Here is a 23,483-nt window from a genome sequence, read left to right on the forward strand (position 1 = left end):
TTTTCAGAACAGGGGCTAAATATGAAAAATCGATTCATAACTAGTAAACTCCAAAAAATGTCAGCGCTCTGTCTAGAATGCTTACAATAAGGTGAGTCGAACCACACCTTAATTGTTGTAAAAATATTATTTTATTATCATTAAATTAAATTAATCTATACCTTTTATTAACTTTCCTTTACCCAATTTCTTAATTTTTTTTAACCGACTTCCAAAAAGAAGGAGGTTCTACGTTCGGCTGTATGTAGGCATGTTTTTATTTATGGGATTATAACTTCTACTCTACGCTAAGCGAGTGTTATAAAGGAAACTAGTAATATTTCTCAATATTTTATTTTAAAAATAATCTTAATTACATCTATTTATCACCTAATAAAGTAAAAGAAACTACTTATTAAGATTAATAGATCCAGATAAGTAGTTTAACACTGCTTAGAAAGTTAACAAGAAGCAGAACATAATAAGTATATAATTTAAGCAGCAGTCAGGTTGTCATGCCGTTTCTTTTCACCTAATAGACTTGCTAATAAATTCTCTAAGAAATCATTGTAATTTACTCTTACAATGACACATTCATCCGTTAAAGAATGGTAACGTGACTCCACCGACGGCTGCCACTACTCTAATTTCTGTACAGAGCTACAAAATAAAACATTAATTATTATACAAAGTATGTTTAGATTCTATACTATGTAGGTTCTAATTATAACCCAAATTATATTTCATTACCTTTCACATTTTTTAAGTATCATGAGATCGCATAAGCAAACCTATAATGGGAATCGGTTAATATCATCACGTCGAAATATAAAAAAAAATTAACAGTTTATCAAATTGAAATGATGAAGAAATTGTTTATTAATTTTAAAATGTCATAGTTGTCTCGAGTATTAAAATTAAACTATTTTTAAATTACTTCTAACTATCGATAACTTAATTTAATCCAGTTCCAATTTCCTGAATGATCCTGCAGTTGAATGAATATCTTGGGTTAAATCATTTTTTTCAAGCGCATACAAATCCACACACATGTCATCTAAAGACAATAAATCCTCTCTATGTTTTAAAAGTTTCCGTTTTAGATCTTCGATCATGTCCTTCAAAGGAACTGTGCCACCATATTCTTTCGGCAAAATTGCAGGATCAACATACTTGATTAAGTCTTCTGATGTACGATGAAACTGAAATAAAATAAATCATTGCATTAAAATATAAATGATAAGTATTTTTTCATGTATTTCCAATTTAACTGTGTATTGAAGGTAGATCTCAAACTTTTCAAATTAACAAACTGAAGTGAGGTTCCAAAAACTGAGATAGTCTATGCTTTATGGTTCGTTTGGTTGGTATGATTTGAAAAAGTGTTAAACCGGAAATGCGAGATAAATTCCATTTCTAAAATGAGCGTGTAGCGGGACTTTCGAAACTGTTTAAGTACAACAAAACTACAACATGGAAGTTAATTATTAATTTATTTGAACTTTACCGAAACTCGATCCTTTAATTTGTCGCTGAGTAACGATATGGCGAACTCGAAGAATTTGATCCCATAGTGTGGTATGTTCACGAAGTGAGTGCGCTTGTGACGCATAGGAGTGGAATTCTGTGAAAAGATAAACGCTATTACTAAATCTATATCTATACTAATAATATAAAGAGGTAAAGTTTAGGGTAAGGGGGGGGTGCAGGTAAGGTAGGGGTAGGGGTAGGGTAGTGGTAGGGTAGGTGTAGGGTAGGGTAGGAGTAGGAGTAGGGTAGGGGTGGGTAGGGTTAGGGTAGGGTAGGGTTAGGGTAGGGGTATGGTAGGGATAGGGTAGGGATACGGCAGGGGTAGGGACAGTTAGGGGTAAGGAAAAAGTGCACATAAGTAAAAGCTAACCTTGACCGGGTCCGCTATTATTAATATTATAATATTTTGAAAAATTTTGTTGGAGGGCATTAATATAATTATGATAGATACTGAAGCCTAAAATACTTCTTTGTTATTTTTTGTCTGTCTGTCTGCTTTTTTTGACCGGGCATCATGCTGAAACCACTAAATGAATTTAAATAAAAATTTCCTAATTTTTTTTTAACGTATTTTAAATATATTTTTTATTATAATACGTAGAATAATACGAAAATAAAATCAGAAACGAGTGAAGTAGGGGTAGAACGTTCGTATGGAAAGTCCTTAATTTTTCTAGGTATATTTGTAAATGTTAAATGATTAGTGGACTATTTATTAGGTATACGTTATTAAGCTTGCAAAAATATAAATAGAAGGATGTGAAATAGGGGTTGAAAGTTGACAACGATTTTTACGCGGACGAAGTCGCGGGCGTCCGCTAGTAAACTTATTAGGTAACATAATGGTTTGTTGTACCGAATGGCCTGGGTTCATTTTCCAACTATGAGCAATATAGATTTTTAGGTAGGTAGGGTAGGGGTAGGGTAGGGTAGGCGTAGGGTAGGGTAGGAGTAGTTGAAGGTTTACATCGAGTTTCATGCGGACGAAGTCGCGGGCGTCCGGTAGTATTAGTATAGTTTCCTTTGAATGCGTCGAGGTCGAAGGTACCTACCTGTATACAATTGAGCATGATGCGGACATCCGTCAGCGACCATAGACTAACATGCGGCATCTGCATGCCGGCCTCGTCATTGACATGCGTGTAGCCGAGCAGCTGCGAGCGCGGCTCGTCCAGTAATAGCTCCACGATCATCGAGTGCACGCGCGCCATCACGCAGCTGTCGTACAGGTGGGGGTCGAAACGACCTGGAAAACGAATTTTATGACAAAATCATAGATCGCTCTTTGAGGGTTGACGAATAGGTTAGGTTAGCTTAGTTACCTACGCAGCGGCTCGTTCTGCAACTGAGCTAGGCCTCGCCTTTAATGCTAGCAACAAACGGTCCATTATTCTCACGTTTCTGTAGCACCCACGACTATAATTTGATCGTGTGTTGGTCACTGCGTACATGACTTGTATAGTATGCCGCGTGGGTACTGCCGTTTGCTTTTCAGAAACGTGAGAATAATTGACCGTCAATGGCGACCTTTAAAAGGCCTCGCTCTTAAGCTAAGTACACATGACGATTGCCGTTGAACGTGCGTTATACGTTACGCTACGCTTCGCGCTAAAACAAAGTTTTTGTATACGTAGTGTGTTCACAATGGTGTTGGTGGTGGTCAGGCATTAAACGCAGGTTGCCGCAACCACCCTGATACATTAATGTACATTGCCGTGGAAAAAAGAGGAATTCTCGAGAATTCCCCTAGCTATACGGAATAGCTGTGGAATCCTTGAAAAGTGGCGCCAAGGGTACGGTGTAAAGCGTTTACAAAAATCGCGCACAAGCGAAATTGACGTTTCTGTTCCATTCCATTCCGTGGCAGTGTATATTGACCCTTACAAAGGCTAAAGAATCAGCTTTTACCACGAGGCGCAGTTTTTTTGTTAATATAAAATTTTTAGCCGAAATTAAATGAATAGTACTTGAACTAATCTCGAACAGGAAACGTGGGAATTGGTGTCTTAGTACCTTAACAAAACAGCAGATCAGAATTTTGATGAAATTTAAAACAGTCATTAGTATAATGATTCCGCGTACCTACCTAGACTAAATCCAGTAGACGTATGAGTTACTCCAGACTACCAACTATTTTCTGTCACATGCAGATCCGTTCAACCGTTTTGAAATTAGATATTAGAGTCAGACCGAAACTGGTTTTCTGGCTGAAACCGAAACCGAAACCGAATATTCGGCCGTGGCTTCAGTTTCGGCACCGAAACCGAAACTCACGTGGTCCAGTATAAAATTCCTTAAAATACTGAAGTTTGGTGCAAACCCGTACCCATTATTCTGCATTAGGACATGAAATGGAAACACAGTATATAAAGTTTGTTATTAGTACATTACTGCAGCGGCTGGCAAGAGAGAGGCATTAATGGACGAACGTGTGAATGTGGGCCGACGCGAAGCCGAGGTGTAAAAGAAGCAATTTTAAAGCTTATAACCGTCTTAAGAGCCGTGATAGCCCAGTGGATAAGGCCTCTGCCTCCGAGTCCGGAGGGTGTGGGATAGAATCCGGTCCGGGGCATGCACCGCCAACTTTTCTGTTGTGTGCATTTTAAGAAATTAAATATCACGTGTCTCAAACGGTGAAGGAAAAACATCGTGAGGAAACCTGCATACCAGAGAATTTTCTTAATTCTCTGCGTGTGTGAAGTCCGCCAATGCGCATTGGGCCAGCGTGGTGGACTATTGGCCTAACCCCTCATTCGGAGAGGAGACTCGATCTCAGCAGTGAACCGAATATGGGTTGATAATGATGATGATGAACCGTCTTACCCATGCATGATAAGACGACCCGCCGTCCTTCCGAGTCCCGTTTGGTCAGCGGCACCAAGTAGCCGGCATCAATGACCGCAGCTATCTTGGGGTCCAGAGGGTCTAGTTTCTGGAACCACTGCGGATACATTTGCCGAATGGTGAGGTACCGTTCCAGCATGGAGCACGCTTGTGGGATGGAGTACTTCTTTGTGCGAAGAAACCGGAGCAAGAAAGGCGTATCTGTAAAAACACATAATATAATAGATCTTAATTTTGTAAGTGATAATAATTTTTACAGAGATAAGTGTAAAATAAAATAAAGTTAATAGAATGAATAATTAGAGAACGAATTTTTAAATGGAGGAGCCATTTTTTCGAAAGTTAAGGATATTATTAATTCTAATTGATGAAATGACATGGATAACTTTTTTGTCATTTACCTATTAATTTTGAAACCATTTTCATAATGAATGATTCGATTATAAGAGAAGATTGAGTAATCTTTAAGACTCCAAACCTTCTCTATGTTTTCTAGAACAGAATTTAGCAGTTACATAGAATAAAATTGGCGGACGCTTGCGACTCCGTTCCCGTGAATTTCTGTTTTTTTATAAATCTGTACCTACTGAAAATCGAAATATATTATAATTCAGGTCAGGGGTATAACCGTAAAAAGGTGACAAGTTGATTATTAGGTAGGTACTTGAGTGGGCAAGCAATACGGATATTACGAAACATAGGGAATGTAGGTAAAGTAGGCACCTATAACTGCACTTGTCCACCCCACAGCTATTTCGAAATATAATTGAAGTTAACGTACCGGTTCTGCATTTCTTGATAGCTGGATGTTTCTCAATAAAGTGTCTCATTTGCGAAAGGGCCTGCTCTCTCAGCGCCGCCTCCTCCCGTATGTCGACTCTGGCCCTTTCCCTTAATTCCATGGGGAGATCTCCCGTTTCCCGCTCGTTGTTTTCCAATATGGCGGTTCTTTCGTCATCGGTAAGCCTCGGCGCGTCTGGTTTGGGTTTGTGCTCCATTCGGCGTTCTTCGGGCTGGAGGACGGAGGTCGCCATTTTGGTACCTGTAAAGATAAAATTAATCAATAAATCATCACTAATAAATCCTCAATAGTTCCTCGGTTAAAAGGATTCAAATGCCAGCCAGAGGTCTAGAGTTCGATCCCCGGCCGTTGCACTGTTGTCGTACCTAAATGGCAGGTGTCCACAGATTCACATCGTAGGTACGTATCGCATTGCATCAAACGTATTTTAATATTCTTAGTAGGTATAGAAAGTCATACAAGTGCGTCCACTGATCCACATCGTACGAATCGCATCGAACGGATTTTATCTACCGTAAAATTAAAAATCAGATTTAGAGGGATCTGTGGACGCCTGCGGCTTGGCAATATGCGCTAAACATCTGGTACCTATAGGCAGGGCCGGCCCATCCATACGGCGAACAGAGCAGTCGCTCCAGGCGCCAAATCCTAGTGGGCGCCTAAGTGATAATCCTACTCAACCGTAGACGGTACTGCGCCTGATATTCAATTGGTCACCCCAGAGTATGGTCGAGTTCTTCCCGTTCCATTCTTACTTTACACTCATAATTTAGGTAAAGGTATCTACATCTAATTAGAAACAAACAGGAGAGGCGCCATAATTGAATCTCGCTCCATTTTAAAATTTACTTCGGGCCGGCACTGCCTACTACAGGCTACCCGAGGCGTATGACTGTACCAAAACGTTGGCTTTAGCGTTTTACTATGATCTGTAGCTGAGACCGGAGACCCTGTAATATAACCTAAATCGAAAAATAATGTCAACACAAATATACCTAACAACGATGGTTAACACACAAACAATAATATTTTTTTCAAAACCTACCCAGCGAGTTTATCCACTATAAACATAGGAAACATACACAACAAACTAAAGCTTTCTGGTATCTTCTGTGCTAAGCCGCGGACGGGCAAAAGGGCAGACGGACATGGCAGAACTATGGGTTCTTTGTTGACTACGGAACCCTAAAAGGTATAAAAAGTTTACCATTATTTTTTTATCACAAAACAGTCAAACATACTATCGATCTTAAACAAGACCACAATAAAACCAACGGCGTCTTATAAAGTAAGTAGTTCAAAACCACAACTTTGCGAAAGTCGGCCACAATTCGAAAACTGGAATCACCCAGTTGTTCTGAGTTTCAACATTGAATCTCTCAGACCATAATCTATTGACCCACTTTACAAGTCACCCATCATTCTTATGCAACGAGAAACATGCTGCCTTTATGTTATGGTTACGCAAAGGATGTCATAGTAATAGGTAACACTTAGTTAATCGTCAGTAAATACTACCTGCCTACCTAAAGCTGATCCTAGTGTTATTTAAAATGTTGCGAACTATTTATTGGACAATTTTTTACTTGCACGATCGTCGATAAAATTAATTGTATGTATATTTTTTTGGATATTGTTAGAGTGACGTTACAAAGCATGTAATAGCTTATTTTTACCCGACTGCAAGAAGGGTTATGTTTTTCGCGCGTGTCTTGTATGTATGTATGTATGTATGTATGTATGTATATATATGTATGTATATATTATTACCTCATATCTTCCAAATAGAATACATAAATTTCAATAGAAAACAGTCGGGACCTATTCTATTGAATAGAATGATTTTCGTCTACATTTTTTAATAGGTCCCGACTGTTTTCTAATTGTTTTCTACACTTCTGGACTGAGCTTGTATTTTTTCTTTTCAGTTTTTGTATAATTAATGCAGTCGGGTTTTTTTTATTTGTTTAATTAATTTATTTATTGCGGTACTCGTATCAAATCAAGTTCAATATACATTTAAACTCGTTTTATTTGCATATTATGTGTACTATTATTACCGACTGATAAAAATATGATTGTATGTTCCTCGACATAGGTAGCTACTCGTAGTTAGTTGACAAAAAATTATACCTAATAATAATCATTAATCACATCATCAATAACAACCCATATTCGGCTCACTGCTGGCTGCACACACGTAGAGAATTAAGAAAATTCTCGGGTATGCAGGTTTTTGATCTCTTTTGATCTCACGATGTTTTTCCTTCACCGTTTCCTAAAATGCACATAACTGAAAACTGGAAGGCATGCCCCGGACCGGATTAGAACCTACGCCTTCCGAATCGTAGGGAGAGCTCATATCCACTGGGATAACACGTCACATGGCATTGTTTAATAATCTCTGAGTAGGTTAACAGATAATTTCGATTCAACGTCTTCGGATCACCAGATCCTAGGTTCGAATCCAGGGTATGAGATGAAGCTCCTTTTCTTTCTTCTAACAGTCAAAATTCTCAGCCCAGAATTGGGAAGTTGGTGGTGTCACACCTCGTGCCTCGGAGCGCACATTAAACCGTCGGTACTGGTCTATCATTCTAATAATGATCGTTAATGAATTTAACATTATCACCCTAAGCCCGCCTGCTTGCATTGGATCAGCGTGCTGGGTCTAAGCTCCAATCCTTTGTTATAAGGCCTGGCCCTAGCCGTTAAAATAGGCGGCTAGTGATGATAATGCTTAAGTCTCTCTGTTTGTTTCATTCTAAACATTCTACATACATTCTAATCAACCTTTACCTGATTTTGATACTTAATTACAACTTTGGGGAACTGTTTGTCGCAGCTACCTAAACCTACCCAAAAAATTCGTTTGTCTGTAAAGTCTGACGACATTTGAACGTGTCATTGTCATAAGAAAATACTGATGGAATGGTTGCATTTTTCAAAAGAAAATGTTCGTTTTTCTAACATACTGTTTAATAATCTTCATAGGACAGAATATACTTTATTTCTTGTAAAAAAAAGTTGGCAACCCTAGAACGTGAGAACGACACATGACGTCATCTTTTTCTCGGATCGATCTGCTCCATCGAATTTTATGACGTTGTCACGTCAAAAATTGTCCTGACCAAAAATTAAAAAAAAATCTCACCTATTGCTACGCAAGCTATATAAATTATGCAATCGAAGATCGTGCTCCGTGATATGCAGAGTAGACGTAGGTACCTATCTATAAAATTTATTACAACTATTGTTAACGGTTCGCGAAATGAAAGCGAAATGCTCATTTTACATTGCCATTGTCAAAATCACTTTTACTGTGACGTGAAAGGCGAGTGAAAGTTTAGTTAGCGTGTGAGCTGATTCGAAGGTCAAAAGTTTAGCTCAACAACTAAGCGAGAATAAACCCATTATCATCATCATCATCATCATCATTATCAGCCGATGAAAGTCCACTGCTGGACATAGACCTCTTGCATGGACCTCCAAGCACAACGGTTTCGAGCCACCAGCGGCTCCCTGCAACCCGCTTGATGTCTTCGGTCCACCTAGTGGGATCGACCACTGCGCTTTCCGGTGCAGGGTCGCCATTCCAGCACCTTGGGATCCCAACGCATCGGCTCTTTGAACTATGTGGCTTCCCATTGCCACTTCAGCTCCGCGACTCACTGAGCTAAGTCAGTGACTTTGGTTCGTCTGCGGATCTCCTCATTTCTGATTCGATCACGCAGATAAACTCCAAGCATAGCTCTCTCTCAACTCCGCGAGAAGAAATATTAATCTGGACATGGAATGTTGGAAGTAAAATCTTACGCTTTAACTAGGGTAGGCATTATACATGTCTACAAATTGTAAAATATGGAAATGTTCTCGTAATGAGTCCTCAGGGTAGACAGTGCATTGTGCATGAACCATTATACCTACTTAATTTCATTCATTTAATTCACTAGTAGAGTTCAGTAGTAGTCCACTACTTTGTCAGCATAAACTTTTTAAATGGGGTCCAAAGATACAGCAAAATATGTGTTTACGTTCTCAAAATGTTGCAAATGGAAATAGCTTCATTAAAACTTATGACTTTATTTCTTATTCAATACGTATTCACAAGCGCAATGTTTGAATATGTTGACGTGTTGGATTAAAATAATCTAGAGGTAAATACAAACTAATGGCCATAACTCATTAAGCCCATCTGGCACCCGACTCCTCGCCTAGTAAGCGTGGCTCTACGGCGACGCTACGGAGTTGGTGTAGGCATCACTAAACAATACTCACTAGACGAAGCGAGTCAGTGCACGAGTACCAGTAAGCCAAGCATGCATCAACGATATCTCGTGATGAAAAGACATAATAATTATTGTCGACCAATAGCAGCGAAGTTGTCACAGTTCCAGCGGGCAAAACAAACAGAGAGCGATTTTTTCGATTCTGCCCCTATTGGTCGACATTTGTATTTCCCTCATCTTTAGATATGTCGTGGTGCGTATCTTAAGGTCTACTGGCTCCAATGAGCGATGACACTAAAGCGTTCCAAATGCAAACTTACGTAGGTTTCAAGTGCTATCTACGACACTCAACATTCATCGCCCATGACATTGAAGCTATATTATTCTACGGCCTGACTCCATTATCACTATCAAGAAATCCATTTGAAGTCAACTTGCGTGTCACTTACGTGTTCTTTGGTCGACTTTATTGTCAAATGCATCAAGCTAAAATAATTCTTAGCGGATTGAAATTAAGTTGAATATTAATATTTGAGTTTTAAGTTATGTGCTAAAGCGACGTTTATACAGAAGTTGCGATAAACAAGCATAATCTAAAGGGTCCATTAATGTCGTAAGCGGTTAAGGGTGTTTTGGTAATCATCACGAAGGTAGATTTATTTTTTTCCACGAATACCAGTTTAATACTCGTATAAAATTATAAATATAGTCTTATAAAAAATCTTTTTTATTAATGCAAATTTTGAAAATATTACACATGGACCTACCAAAGATAGAGGACATGTCAAAATCTCAATATGTACTTACCTACTAACTCAATTAATGGTCTTTCTACTATACTAATTACTATATACATTTATTATCCCAGAGTGCCACATGCAATCTTTCTACGAAAACTAAAGCCGTGTATACATTCATTACATTCCCAGTTGCGGTTAACTGCCTCGTGTATTTTACAGATACGTTATGTACCTATATTTATTTTTAATACATTACATAAATAATAAAATATATTATATTACATAATATATTAATTAGGGGAAATTCTATTTATTTACGGAATGTTTATTAAAACCGACTTTTGGCTCGTGAAAGAGAAAAGTTTCGAGAAATATGATATTATATTATTGTGGCATAGAAAAATAAATAAACCCAAAGTTCATTGAGAGATCTTAAAATGTTGAAACAAAATATTTACGAAATGCGAGTAGAATAAACCTTCTCATACAAGTTACAAATACTGCTTTCAAAAAAGTTTGTAAGAGTCTACTTCAATACAAAAAGTAAACGTTGAGTTTATGCAAGCATGTAGTGCATGTCTTTCATATAACTATGGAAGTACTTAGGTAGTAGTTATAGGCTATAGTAGTGTAGGTGAATGTGCAAATGGGTGTTATTTTTAATATTGGTCATCGATTAATATAAATTTTTAAAGGCTGTTATTTAACATCTCCTGTTAAAGTTTGAATTTGTAGAGCCACTTTCTACTGTTTTTGATATTTATTGAGAGACAACTATTATAAAGGTAGATAGCTATATAGATATACTTGGGAGGTGGCCATAGAAAAGTAACTAAACAAGATTAAGTAAACCATCGAATTTGGGCTCATTTGTCATAACAAACATAATCGACTCGTGTGAGAGCAATTATATATATAAAAGCTTGTTTTTTTAAATATATTTTTTAATTTTTATTTAAATTTATTTTTTATAGTAATTCAATAAATATTTGAAACTTACTGGATCACATTTCGGCCACAAAATTCGGAATCCCGAGCGCACGTCACGTAATAAACCTACGCGGAGTGAAACTGCGCGGTCGATGCACCGGCCCACCGTTAGCTCCCGAAATATAGCCGCTGCTGAGGATAAGTTTCGCAGTATATAAAATACTTATGTACTTTGTTATAAGCACATAAGTATATTTCTCACAATATATTTTATGACAAAAGTAAATTAATTTTGCCTTCCTTCCTTTGTCGCTACCCTGAAGCACATAAGTACATTTCTTATTTTCTTACAATATATTTTATGACAAAAGTAAATTAATTTTCTCTTCTTTCCTTTGTCGCTACTTTGACTTAAGTTTGCCTTCTTTCCTTTGTCACTACCCTGAAGCACATAAGTACATTTCTTATTTTCTTACAATATATTTTATGACAAAAGTAAATTAATTTTGCCTTCCTTCCTTTGTCGCTACTTTGACTTAAGTTTGCCTTTTTTCTTTGTCGTTACCCTGAAGCACATAACTACATTTCTTACAATATATATATTTTATGACAAAAGTAAGTTAATTTTGCCTTCCTTCCTTTGTCGCTACTTTGACTTAAGTTTGCCTTCCTTCCTTTGTCGCTACCCTGAAGTACATTTCTTACAATATATTTTATAACAAAAGTAAATTAATTAATGACTTAAGTTTGCCTTCCTTCCTTTATCGCTACCCTGACACGTATGATTTGAGCATCTTCAAGGCAAGAGTGAATAGGCATCTTCTAGACCAGCGCGCTTCAACTTAGACCTCATGATCGCTTTCCCTCAGGCAAGATTATATTACACATACAGCATAAAGCTATTTTCCATGAAGAAGCAACAGAGAAGAATATATTTGTACTAGAGCAGGAATGAAACGAAAATACTCGTAAGTTGTAAGCAGAATAAGTTAGACGAAGCTTTGGAAAGACTGAAATGCTCCACAGTTAAGATGCCAGCTATTTAGAACTTAGACTATTCACTCCTAGCATTAATCTCATCAGGGATAAAGATAATATTGGTAATTTGTAAACATTATAAAAATGTGATTATATAAAAATAAATAAATATGAAAAATGCAGTACAAAAATATTATAAGGCTTAGGTTAGATATATCTACTTGTAGATAAAATCCGCACGGATTAAATCTTAAAAATATGAAACAGAATCATGTAATATATTAAAATATAATACTAAATATCGTAAAGTAAGTTCTATAAGAGGCTTACATGCTTAAAAACTACAATAAGCTCATTTTATATACAATCAAGCTCTGTATTTAAAAGCTTCTGAAAACAAAGGTGAATTGAAAAAATTGGAGCTCAACCGAGGTCGTTGCCCGGACCGTTAGTCCCGAATCGCGACCGTCCCGTGGGACAGCTTGCTCAGGGATCCGCTGGAAAATATCTAAAACCTATAATTTTCAATACTGAAGAAGTGATTTATTTTACTAGGTATTCTCAGTCAAAATCCAATGCGGCATCGCTAACTAGATCTGACATAATATCTCTGTGTACGTTTCACTTCGAATCCGGAACATTCTCATTAGATATTGACTCCAAAATCATCATCATCATCATCATATCAGCCGATGGACGTCCACTGCAGGACTTTTGTAGGGACTCCAAACATCACGATCCTGAGCCGCCTGCATCCAGTGAATCCCTGGGACTCGCTTGATGTCGAGAGTCCAAAATGTTTAATTGTAAATGAGGTACTCTATATGTTCGGTTGAATTTACGCAACGCAAAGTAACTTCTGCGATCTAAACTTTATAATTTATATTGTGTGCAGCTTCTCAAATTAAGTTGACGACTTCTGATGGACATGGCATCGATTGGTTGCAAAATACAATAGATACCTAATTATTGTTAATTTGTGAGACAAAGAGCCAATGTCTATAGAGCAAATTGCATGATGGCTGATGCTAATGACGATTTTATTAATCTCGTACGAAAATTTCAACAGCTGAAGTTTTAATAGGCAATTTAGATATAAACCTGGAAAAGCGAATAAAAGCCGATTTATATTTTATATTTATAAAACAAACGTATTTTAAGTATACAGGGTGATTCGGTCTTTAGTGCGGATATTTTTTTTCGTGGTTCTGTATCATTAATAGAATATAAATCTACAAACAGTTCGATACATTTTATGTAATTTTTTTTTTTAATTTATGTCTCTAAAATAACAAATTAATGTACATATTATTACTAAACAAGATATATTCAGCTTAAAAGTGATCTGGTGACGTCCTTTAGGTATCAAACGAAAATAAAATAAACGCACAATAGGGTGACCCTAAAATTCTGTTCAAAAGTAAATAACTTTAGCTAACGATAATTTTGTTATTTTTGGGTTAAAAAAAAAAAGAAAAAATACGTGATCATTAAATTTTGTTTATGTACAAAATATAAAAATATCCGCACTAAAAAAATTTTCTTCCTGTAGATCCTAACTCAAAGGTCATCTATGAGAAAAAGTTGTATCGTTAATAACATTGATTTTTATTATCATATCAATACTTCATAGCATTTTCAGTTATTTATATCTATGATACAGGTACGAGTTAGTTATTCAGCTAAGGCGTAACCAATCACAGTTAAACATAAAAGTCATATTAGAATTTTAAAGTTTGTTTGTGAAAAGATGATTTTCATAAGGAACGATAGAAATAGTATTTATGCATAAATATGTACTGAACCCAAATCCTTTGAAAAGTTTCAACGGTAAACCTGCAGTGCATTTTCTTTATGCTCTTCCTCGTACACATGGCGTTGACACGAATTTAAACTAACTTTGTATCTGATGCATTTTTAAAACAAATAATTTGAAACAGACCACCGTTCTTGTTCATAAATTAAAACATAAACCCGTATATTAGCTCAAACGATTTGTTTGATTTCGGTCCAACTCAAATATGTAACTAGACACTAAAGGCAATATAGGCACTGTACATTCATAATTATATTAGTCACACGTGGTTACACTCCAAGGTTCACTCAAAATAATTATTCATAAAACAAATATGACATGACATCAATACTTATAAACAAAGAGTTGCAAATAATTAAATTAAGCCATTTACAATATCCTCACGACTTCCTTTATATTTGTAACGCATTAACATCCACATATGGACCAATTATAGTGAATACAATATACACTTACGTACCAGGAAAACAGGATTGTAAAGAAGATTTATTGGCAAGGTAGGTTATGATCGCTGAGACATAATATGGTAAAAGGTAGGGTAAATTTAAGGCCGAGGAAAAACGTTAAAAGATAAAGACAGACAGTGTTGAAAGGATAATGTGAAGTACCGAAAAAAAGAATTTCTGGAAATACAAAAATTAGAATTAAATTAGAAAATAAATATGAAACTTTAGTACTTATAAGTAGGTACGAGTAGGAACAGCGAGCGCATTTCAAAACTTTTTTGGAAATATTGGTTAGCCCTTTATAAGCCATATCGAAATAATTACCTTATCTAATCTTGCCAATATTACCATTTTAATATCTATTGCAAGAAAATTACTAGAGAATCAATTTATTTCGCCATTTTTAGACGTTGTTTCAAGTTATGTTGTAATTTTTGTTATTCGTGATTATTAAATTGGCGTGAAAGTTCAAGGTGAGCCGATGAAAAAACAACTTTTAAGAAACAGTCAATGCAATCGCAGTTTAAAATGGTCATCATATTAAAAAACAAACTATAATAATTATGAATATAAGTTTTCATTTGGAAGTTTAATAAAATTGGAAAGTGCTCCAATTGGTCATGCCATGAATTTCCAAATCGATATTATTATCCCAAATCTTGATGAAAGGCAAATTTTCAAGATTCTCTATGCATATTATCCGTTCGTCTGGCACGGAGGTTATTGAGGCACTTCGTGTGCGAATCCGACTTAGCGGGTTCACTTTATCAAGCATAAATATCTTTGTTGATTTTACGGCGTAAGTAGGTAGATGAATGTTGCAACATTTTGTATAAAAATCATTTTATGAAACAAAGTTTTGTTAAATAAAAGTCGATTACCATCAAGTAGCTAGGTACATATACGTCACTTGACCTTCTTAGCTTTCACAGCTTCATCTCATGAAGTCATGAGAAATGCCATACTGGTACTATCAACGTGTGACGTTGATAGTAGAAGTGTAGCAATATCAACTTAATTATAATGCGCATAAAGTTGTTTAAGGCTTGAAACATAGCATAATGCAGGGAAAGTCCGGAGTAGCGAAGCAGAATGGGGACGGACCGTGAGTCATGCCGTTATAAGTATCAATACTCTTTGCTCGCAGTTTCCTGAACGTTACAATATGGAGCTTTGTTAGCTTTATCCTACACATAATTTACAAAATGTATGTAAAGGAAAATTAACCTAGAGTTCGTTAAAATACAATTTAACTTTCGTCATCTGAAGCCCGACTTATTGTTGGTTGTAAGTTAGAGTACTTAAAATAATCAAGTCAAAGCTTCCTCATCCAAAATCTTCAGACCATTCTTAATTCATATAGGTACTTAATATATTCATAAATCATGGAATATTATTAGCATTAACCGTGTACTATAGTTATGTTCGCTTTTACTGTTTCTAAGACTGCAAATTCAAACAGAGGTTTCTTTTTCTAATCAAATTGCTTCTTACTCGTACACTATGAAACTTCTTTGTTGCAAGCAATATTAAAATAATCATAAATATCAAACGAATTATTAGTAACGTAGATCGCTAGATCTATGTATAATGATTAAACTAATTATCTAGCAGAAAGTGTGAGTGTGATTATAAAGCCATTCATTATCCTCATATGAATACAAAAGTATACATAGTTAACACGTGTATGAAATTTCACGGCTGCGAATTGTAATTCAGATGACATCGTTCTCCGCTCTAGTTAACAGTCGCATACGAGAAGCATTTGTTAATTCGGGTAATTTGTTTGACTATTGCGTGGCTTTCGTGAATTCTGCCGCATAGGTATAGGCTACACTTAATGAAACCTTAACTACCAATATAAATTGATAACCTGGACTCCATTAAGTAGCTTCAATAGCACGACGGTTACGATCACGACGGTCGGACTCAATTTATAAAATAATTGATAAATCGAAACTCCCCTGATGCTGGTAGACTGTTATAGTTAAGCTTTTTGCTTAGAAAGAGGGAATGTTGGCTGAGTTTCAAACCACTTAATCCTGAACTAAGCACAGTTGCAATCAAGTTTGCTGCTCTGCAATTGGTTCAAATGAGAGCGTGCATTCTGAGCTCCAAAACCAATAATGTAACAATAGGTAAACTACCTACAGGTATGTTCAGTTCATGTTATATAGGCAAAAAGAGTTAGAGAATTATGCAGTGGAGGCATCAATTATTTAGTGGGGAACTTTAGATGCAAATAACATATTTAGGTACAGTCTATTAATTGGTATAAGTATTCATATTTCTATTTATATATATTATATGTATATATATGTCATATTAATTATTGTATGTTGGCATTTATCTTTATGTTATTATCATTTTATTTATACGCTCTTATCAAGGTTTTCTGTTTTTGGTTTTTTATTTTGTGTCTTATCGTATGAATTTTTATTTTGAATGTATTTAAAGTATTTTGATTAGATGTTTAGTTTATAATTATAACTGACTGTGACGTCACCCGGGTCTCAGCTGAAAATCAGCGCTGCGCATTGCTTTCCAGCGATGAACGGCTAATGCTGAGCTGTAAACCCTTTCTGTTTGGTGTCACAGACAGACATGTAATATCTAAGATAGGATGTACTGTTTGTGACACTAAAAAGTGAATAAACTTATTTTCTTTCTTTCTTTCTTTGTATGTCAAATATGGACAAAAATTTTCCTATATTATGAATACGCAAGTAAAATAAAAAAACAAAGTTTTCATTTAAATTGATAGAGTCGTAGTATATTTTAGTATAAATATGCAAATTAAACCTTGACTAAAACGAATGTTGTCATAAGTCATCACAATCACACCATATCGCTAACCGCGCCTTGTGTAATCGTAATCCAATAGAGCTATAGAATATAAATCATGCGTGCCAATATAATCTTTATTGCACATGTAATAGGTGCTGTAATAGCATCATTGTATTGGTTATACACAATAATTATGGCTGGATGTCTTACAGTAGTACAAAAGACTTGTCAATGATCAAATTATTTGTAGCTATTAAAGTTTTATTAAAGAAGGTATAAGTGCTAATATTGTTTGTTTTTATTAGAACAATCGATACATAGTTACACTGTGAAAATTAAATATTTGGCACGAATATGAAGTTGCTGAAACATGATAACTTTTTATGCAATTATTTATATAATGAGAAACCTAAATAATATTTTAATATGGTAAAACAAGTTTTCCATGTTTACAAGAAATCACATTACGGTGAAACCAAGAGTGAGTTTTGTTAGAACCGGCAACTGAATTTATCCGCGCGGTTATATCTAGCAGTGTATACTATGCCTTATATGTACCTAATAATTTAATTAAATTTAACTATGTAGATCAGTTTAGACCTTAAAATTAACATTTTAAGAAATCATTCTTCCTATACAACTGAGATAGGTAGGTACCTACCTAAGTAGTTGTTTTATTTTTAATCAAGACCTTCAATACGTATCCTGTCCAGCCACTTTTTAAAGTTTCGCACAAGTAGGTAATAAACCTTGATAGTTCCTACCTTATAGGTACCTATCTATATATTATGAACTTACATTTATCGTCTTGCATAAATATATAATTTTTGTACCTGACCCGGCAAAAGGCATATGGGTGGGAGTGGGCACCGGGCGTGGGTCAAAAATCTTAATATACAGGCTGCTCGTGAGTATTTCCCATAACTTCAAGGTGTTGACAAATCCACATGCCTTTAAGAGCCGTGATAGCCCAGTGGATATGACCTCTGCCTCCAATTCCGGAGGGTGTGGGTTCAAATCCTGTCCGGGGCATGCACCTCCAACTTTTCAGTTTTGTGTATTTTAAGAAATTAAATATCACGTGTCTCAACGGTGAAGGAAAACATCGTGAGGAAACCTGCATACCAGAGAATTTTCTTAATTCTATGCGTGTGTGATGTCTGCCAATCCGCATTGGGCCAGCGTGGTGGACTATTGGCCTAACCCCTCTCATGCAGAGAGGAGACTCGAGCTCAGCAGTGAGCCGAATACGGGTTGATAATGTTAAGAGACGAACTGCCTAACTAAAAAATACTTTTCATGTTTTCATACAAAGTAATTTAAATAATTCCGACTATCCAACAATGTAACACATGCCTTTATCTATTTTTGCAATTTATTAAAATACGTCATCGTAGGGAAACTAAAGCCGTCGCAACTACTTAACCGATTTGGATGAAATTTAAAATGAAAATAGATAATACACTGGATTAACACTGTTACTCTTAGTCCCGAAAAATCCATGGATTCCCGAGATTTGTGAAAAACTGATGGTTAAGTATGATGGTATAAATTGTTACTCGTGAATGGCGGAATTAAACAATCGCTGAAGGATTTTAAGTATCGGTTTTCCACTCGCATTCAGGAGTTCTGCCAGTGCTGTGATCTATATCTATACTCATAATAAATCTGTAGAGAGGTCTGTACATGAAATATATTTCCAAAATAATAACTATCAGGGTGATCAGTGATCGATACTGATGCCAAAAATGCAATCAGTAAAATTTTTGTCTGTCTGTCTGTATGTTCGTTATAGAAACAAAAACTACTCGACGGATTTTAACAAAACTTGGTATTAATCTTCATACTCCTGGGCAGGTTATAGTATACTTTTTGCATCACGCTACGATCAAAGAAGCTGAGCAGTGAAGAGAAATGTTGGGAAACGGGAGAAGTTACTCCATTTTTACAGCGATACTACTGTAAAGGCTGGATTAAAGAGGCCTAAGGGCGGAAGAAGTCACAGGCGTCCGCTAATAATAGAATATCTATATAATAGAATATTATATTACTTAAATGAGCCACAGACATCCATATTCATCACTCAAATATTTACAATTATGAATCGAATTCATTGCCTTTGTATTGTAGGCTGCGTTACTAACCACTACCAGTCGGCATTATATCTATTTTCATCCATCCACGCATACTTTCGCTTTTCGATAAAATCAAAACGTATTAGGTATAATACATCAATAATAGATTACCTCTTTATATTCTATACTAATTCTAGCTGACGCCGCGCGGTTTCACCCGCGTTGTTCCCGTTCACGTAGGAATACGGGGATAATATATAGCCTATAGATTTCCTCGATAAATGGACTACCTAACACTGAAAGAAATTTTCCAATCGGACCAGTAGTTCCTGAGATTAGCGCGTTCAATCAAACAAACAAACTCTTCAGCTTTATAATATTAGTATAGATTTTACAGCTGAAAAGTTTATTTGGTTGAACGCGCTAAACTCATTAACTACTGGTCTGATTTGAAAAATTCTTTCAGTGTTAGATAGCCCATTTATCGAGTAAGGCTATAGGTTATATATTATCCCCGTATTCCTACGGGAAAGGGAACCACGCGGGTGAAACCGCGCGGCGTCAACTAGTATTAGTGATCTATACCATATGTTTTCAGTGTCTATACTAACATCATAAAGAGGTAACGTTTGTGTGTTTATGACGATGTGAGATTTCCAAAAAAAGCCACGTTATATACGTGCAGCTATAATTATTATTATTATCTTCGTATTAAAATAATGCCGTGGCAGTAATAAAGAATGTCATGCGGTTCAGGGTTTAAGTTTAAAAATATTCATTACGGAGATGATCATCAGACGATCTCCTTTTATAGAAGCATCAATTATAATATTAAACGAAGAACCAAGCCATTATTGATGAGAGATAGCATTAATGTAGACAGGCTTTATTTGTGCAGTTCAAGGAAACGCTTGGTTTTACATTACAACATTAAAATATTGGGCAATACGGCTGGACCGGTTATGATATAATATTAAAAATAATAGAGAAAAACAAAATTACCTTCAGTGCTGGTTAACGTACCTATGACTGTGAGGAATAAAACCTCAGTAAGTACAACAGCTGTATAGGATTTCTTTTTTTTTTTCAAAAAATTTTTTAACAGAAACTCGATATGAAATGGTCAGTCTGCCGAAAGTGGCACATACTATTACGCGTTGTGGGTCTGAGCTCTATATTACCTAGCACAGTTATTGTTATAGGTAGGTAATGGTTATTACAATAGAAAACTTAAACCACGAAGCCTAAGTAAACGAAGGTTTTAATTAACCTTCATATTATATGCCCCAGATTTTATTTTGTGTAACCACAAAGAGAAAGTAAACTACAATTTGTTTTTTTTTAATCGTTTACGACAATATTTTTGCTGGCATGACAACTACGGAACACTGCTTTAAGCGTGACCAGATACAAATTGACGAGTTTTCATTTTAATAAAAAAAAAATATTTACTTACTTAAAAAAAGGTCCTCCAACAAATCAGCTACGGCAATCCTGATCGAAGATTATTTTGAAAATTGTTTAAGGCAAAAAGGAAATCCAAAGGAATTTTCACTTTTCTTTTTACCACTTGTTACTATCACGTGTGTATTTATTTTATTTCAGTAAATGTATAGTTATTTTTTTTATATATTTTTTTTTTATTACTATAAATAAAAATACGATGGTAATAGAACCCACCGCAGCGAGTGTCGGTATAACACTGGACTAGTAGCAGTAGGTCGTCCGCACGACCGACCGACGACTCATTATAGCCACTTTGGTACTTTCTAAGGCCTGAAAAAATCCTCTGAACAGTCACATTAAGCATTAGTGTTATAAAAAAATATATAATTACACGATCTATTTTCAAAAAAAGAATGAATCTCGCGCCTTTTCGTTTCTCCCTCTTGGTATTTCAACCGGTTCTGTACATATCTCTCCGCCGTCGTTTTTCTAACTTTCTTTGACCTCAATAATCGGACGATCAACTATAGGTAACTTTTTCGTGAGCGCTCTGTAATGTAATGTTTTGGTTATGGCGTTTTCATTTTCTAATTGGTAGCGAAATGGTGATTCGGCACAGATAAGTGAAATCTAATGTGGGCCTACATCCTACATTTTAGGTAGTTTTACTAATAAGTACCTATATATTTAAATAAGTAGTATGACATATGACTAAGTGGTGCAAGTAGTGACACTGTGTCTGCATCCACGGCCGTGGGTTCGATTCCCAGAAGTGAAAAATAATTGTGTGATGATCTTGGTTGTTTTACAACATCTGGGTGGTTTATAATCAATATCAGCCTATTTTAGCGGGCTACTAAAGGACTAGGCCTATTAAAAGCTTATTATTTTTTTAAATGTTGGGATACCTTTCATAACAACTTTGTATGTGGGCGGTGGAAGGCGGTGGTAGTTACACAATTACACGCAGATGGACAGATAATGTCAAAAAAAAATTCAATACTCAAAGATTTTATACTATTAGATAGGTATGTCACTAACGCGCCGAAACTGGGGCGAACAAAAGTGGCTAAGTGTCTTAAATTCATTTAGTTGCTAATATCAACAAAAGAAATAATAATATATAAATATTGTCTACTATGTAGAGTTGTATGTTCAGGAAGGAAATCTATATACATAGGTTGTGCATGTGTGCGTTGAGTGAAGTAGCTAAATCCGGATCACTTTTGCTTTGATTTTGTAGCCACGTAACATGTCTATAGTAAAATATCGTTGTTAATACTTTACTAAATTAAACATTGAACAAAAATCACATTATTTACAATACTTCTCATCTCCGACCATTAAAAATACAAGCTAAAGTTAAAGACTTGCTCGTAGGTGTTTATTAAGTTCAAGGCATTTTGTCAGTTAGTTAGGTGTTGATAATTGTTTTTATATTAGCAACTTACGCTGAAAATTTTGCATAAGATTATACTGTAGTTATACTTACATTAGTATAAATCAATAATAAATAAAAATTAAAAGATTTTATTTATCTATCTATATCTATACATACTTACATATAAATTAATGACGTGTCTTGTCTGTCTATAATTTTAAAATAACCTTGTTTTATCAAGTGTTTTATAACCATACTTAAATATATCTTTGTTTGTCCGGGCTAATTTCTGCAACGGCTGAACCGATTTTAATGGAACTTTCACTGGAAGATACATCATCATCATCATTCATCATTAGCAACCCATTTTCGGCTTACTGTTGTGTGCACGAGTCTCCCTCAGGATGAGAGGGGTTAGGCCAATAGTCCACCACGCTGGCCCAATGCGGATTAGCAGACTTCACACACGGCGCAGAAGATATATGCTACTTTTTATCCCGAAAAAATCCACGATTCCTTTGGGATATGTGAAATAATGTATTTCACGCGGACGAAGTCGCGGGCGTCCACTAGTTCAAAATAAATTAACTATTACATGAATGAGTAGATAGGTGTACCTATATAAGCAAGTATTCTAGTCAGGATGTGTACTAAGGAATGTATAAGTCAATTATTTACATAGTTAATACGTAAGTACGTGTTCTTTAAATATTGTATTAGTAAAGTTAATCCTACACTAATTTTATAAAGACGTAAAGTTTGTAAAGTTGTTGGGGGCTATCTCTGAAAGGACTGAACCGATTTTGAAATTTATTTTACACTGGTAAAGTACATTTTATTTCCTACTTTTGTGATTTTTTCAACTAGGTACCTATCCATAAACAATGGGATAGGTACTTTAAATATCGTTTATGGATAGGTATTTTAAATTTAATTTTCCCGTTTCATACTCTCTTCAGCGGCATGTCAGGAGCCGGCTCCTGACAGTGTGGGCCCGGGCCCACCCTAGGAAATAATCATAGACACGCCTATGCTGGTAGATGGAGGGGGACTTCAATGTAACAAAAATTAGCACTTACTACTAAATCTACATATAATAACGGATCTCTGAATCGTAAATTTAACAAATTTTTTATTTTGCGACTTTGTCGACATTTATAATGCAAAATTACATCTATCTATAAGTCTCAGAGCTAAACCGCAGATAGACAGACGGACAGACGAACATGACGAAACTATAAGGTTTCCTTGTTGACTACGCAACCCTAAAAACCTCACGGCCGCTAGAAGAACCCCTTTGAAATTATACCTGAGCAAGTGGACAGTTCTCCATCATAGCCGCGTATAGCAGGTGGGCCAAGCCCACCCTAGATTGGACATATCGGATAGAAGTTCATATCGGTAGCATTCTGGGCTACCGATATGAACTTATATTAAGATACTAATAATAGACTTGATGTAGGGGGCCAGGCCCACCCTAGGAAATAATCCTAGATGCCA

The 23,483-nt window shown here is 35.8% G+C and overlaps 1 protein-coding gene across 2 annotated transcripts; it reads right to left on the minus strand.

Moving 5' to 3' along the window:
- Positions 1-317: 317 nt before the first annotated feature.
- LOC112056702 (clavesin-2) lies at positions 318-20,862 on the minus strand. Of its 2 annotated transcripts, none has more exons than XM_052889078.1 (6): positions 20,613-20,862; positions 5,135-5,395; positions 4,333-4,554; positions 2,562-2,755; positions 1,487-1,603; positions 318-1,181 (listed from the first exon to the last, which is right to left on the minus strand). In XM_052889078.1, exons 2-6 carry the CDS (start codon positions 5,385-5,387, stop codon positions 939-941), a joined length of 1,029 nt encoding a protein of 342 aa, XP_052745038.1. In that variant the 5' UTR covers positions 5,388-5,395; positions 20,613-20,862; the 3' UTR covers positions 318-938. The 2 variants fall into 2 exon arrangements, with proteins under 2 accessions (XP_052745038.1, XP_052745033.1); XM_052889073.1 differs by lacking the exon at positions 20,613-20,862 and adding an exon at positions 11,125-11,275.
- Positions 20,863-23,483: the final 2,621 nt, after the last annotated feature.

The sequence above is a fragment of the Bicyclus anynana genome, chromosome 2 (genome assembly GCF_947172395.1).
Source record: "Bicyclus anynana chromosome 2, ilBicAnyn1.1, whole genome shotgun sequence".
NCBI lineage: Eukaryota > Metazoa > Arthropoda > Insecta > Lepidoptera > Nymphalidae > Bicyclus > Bicyclus anynana.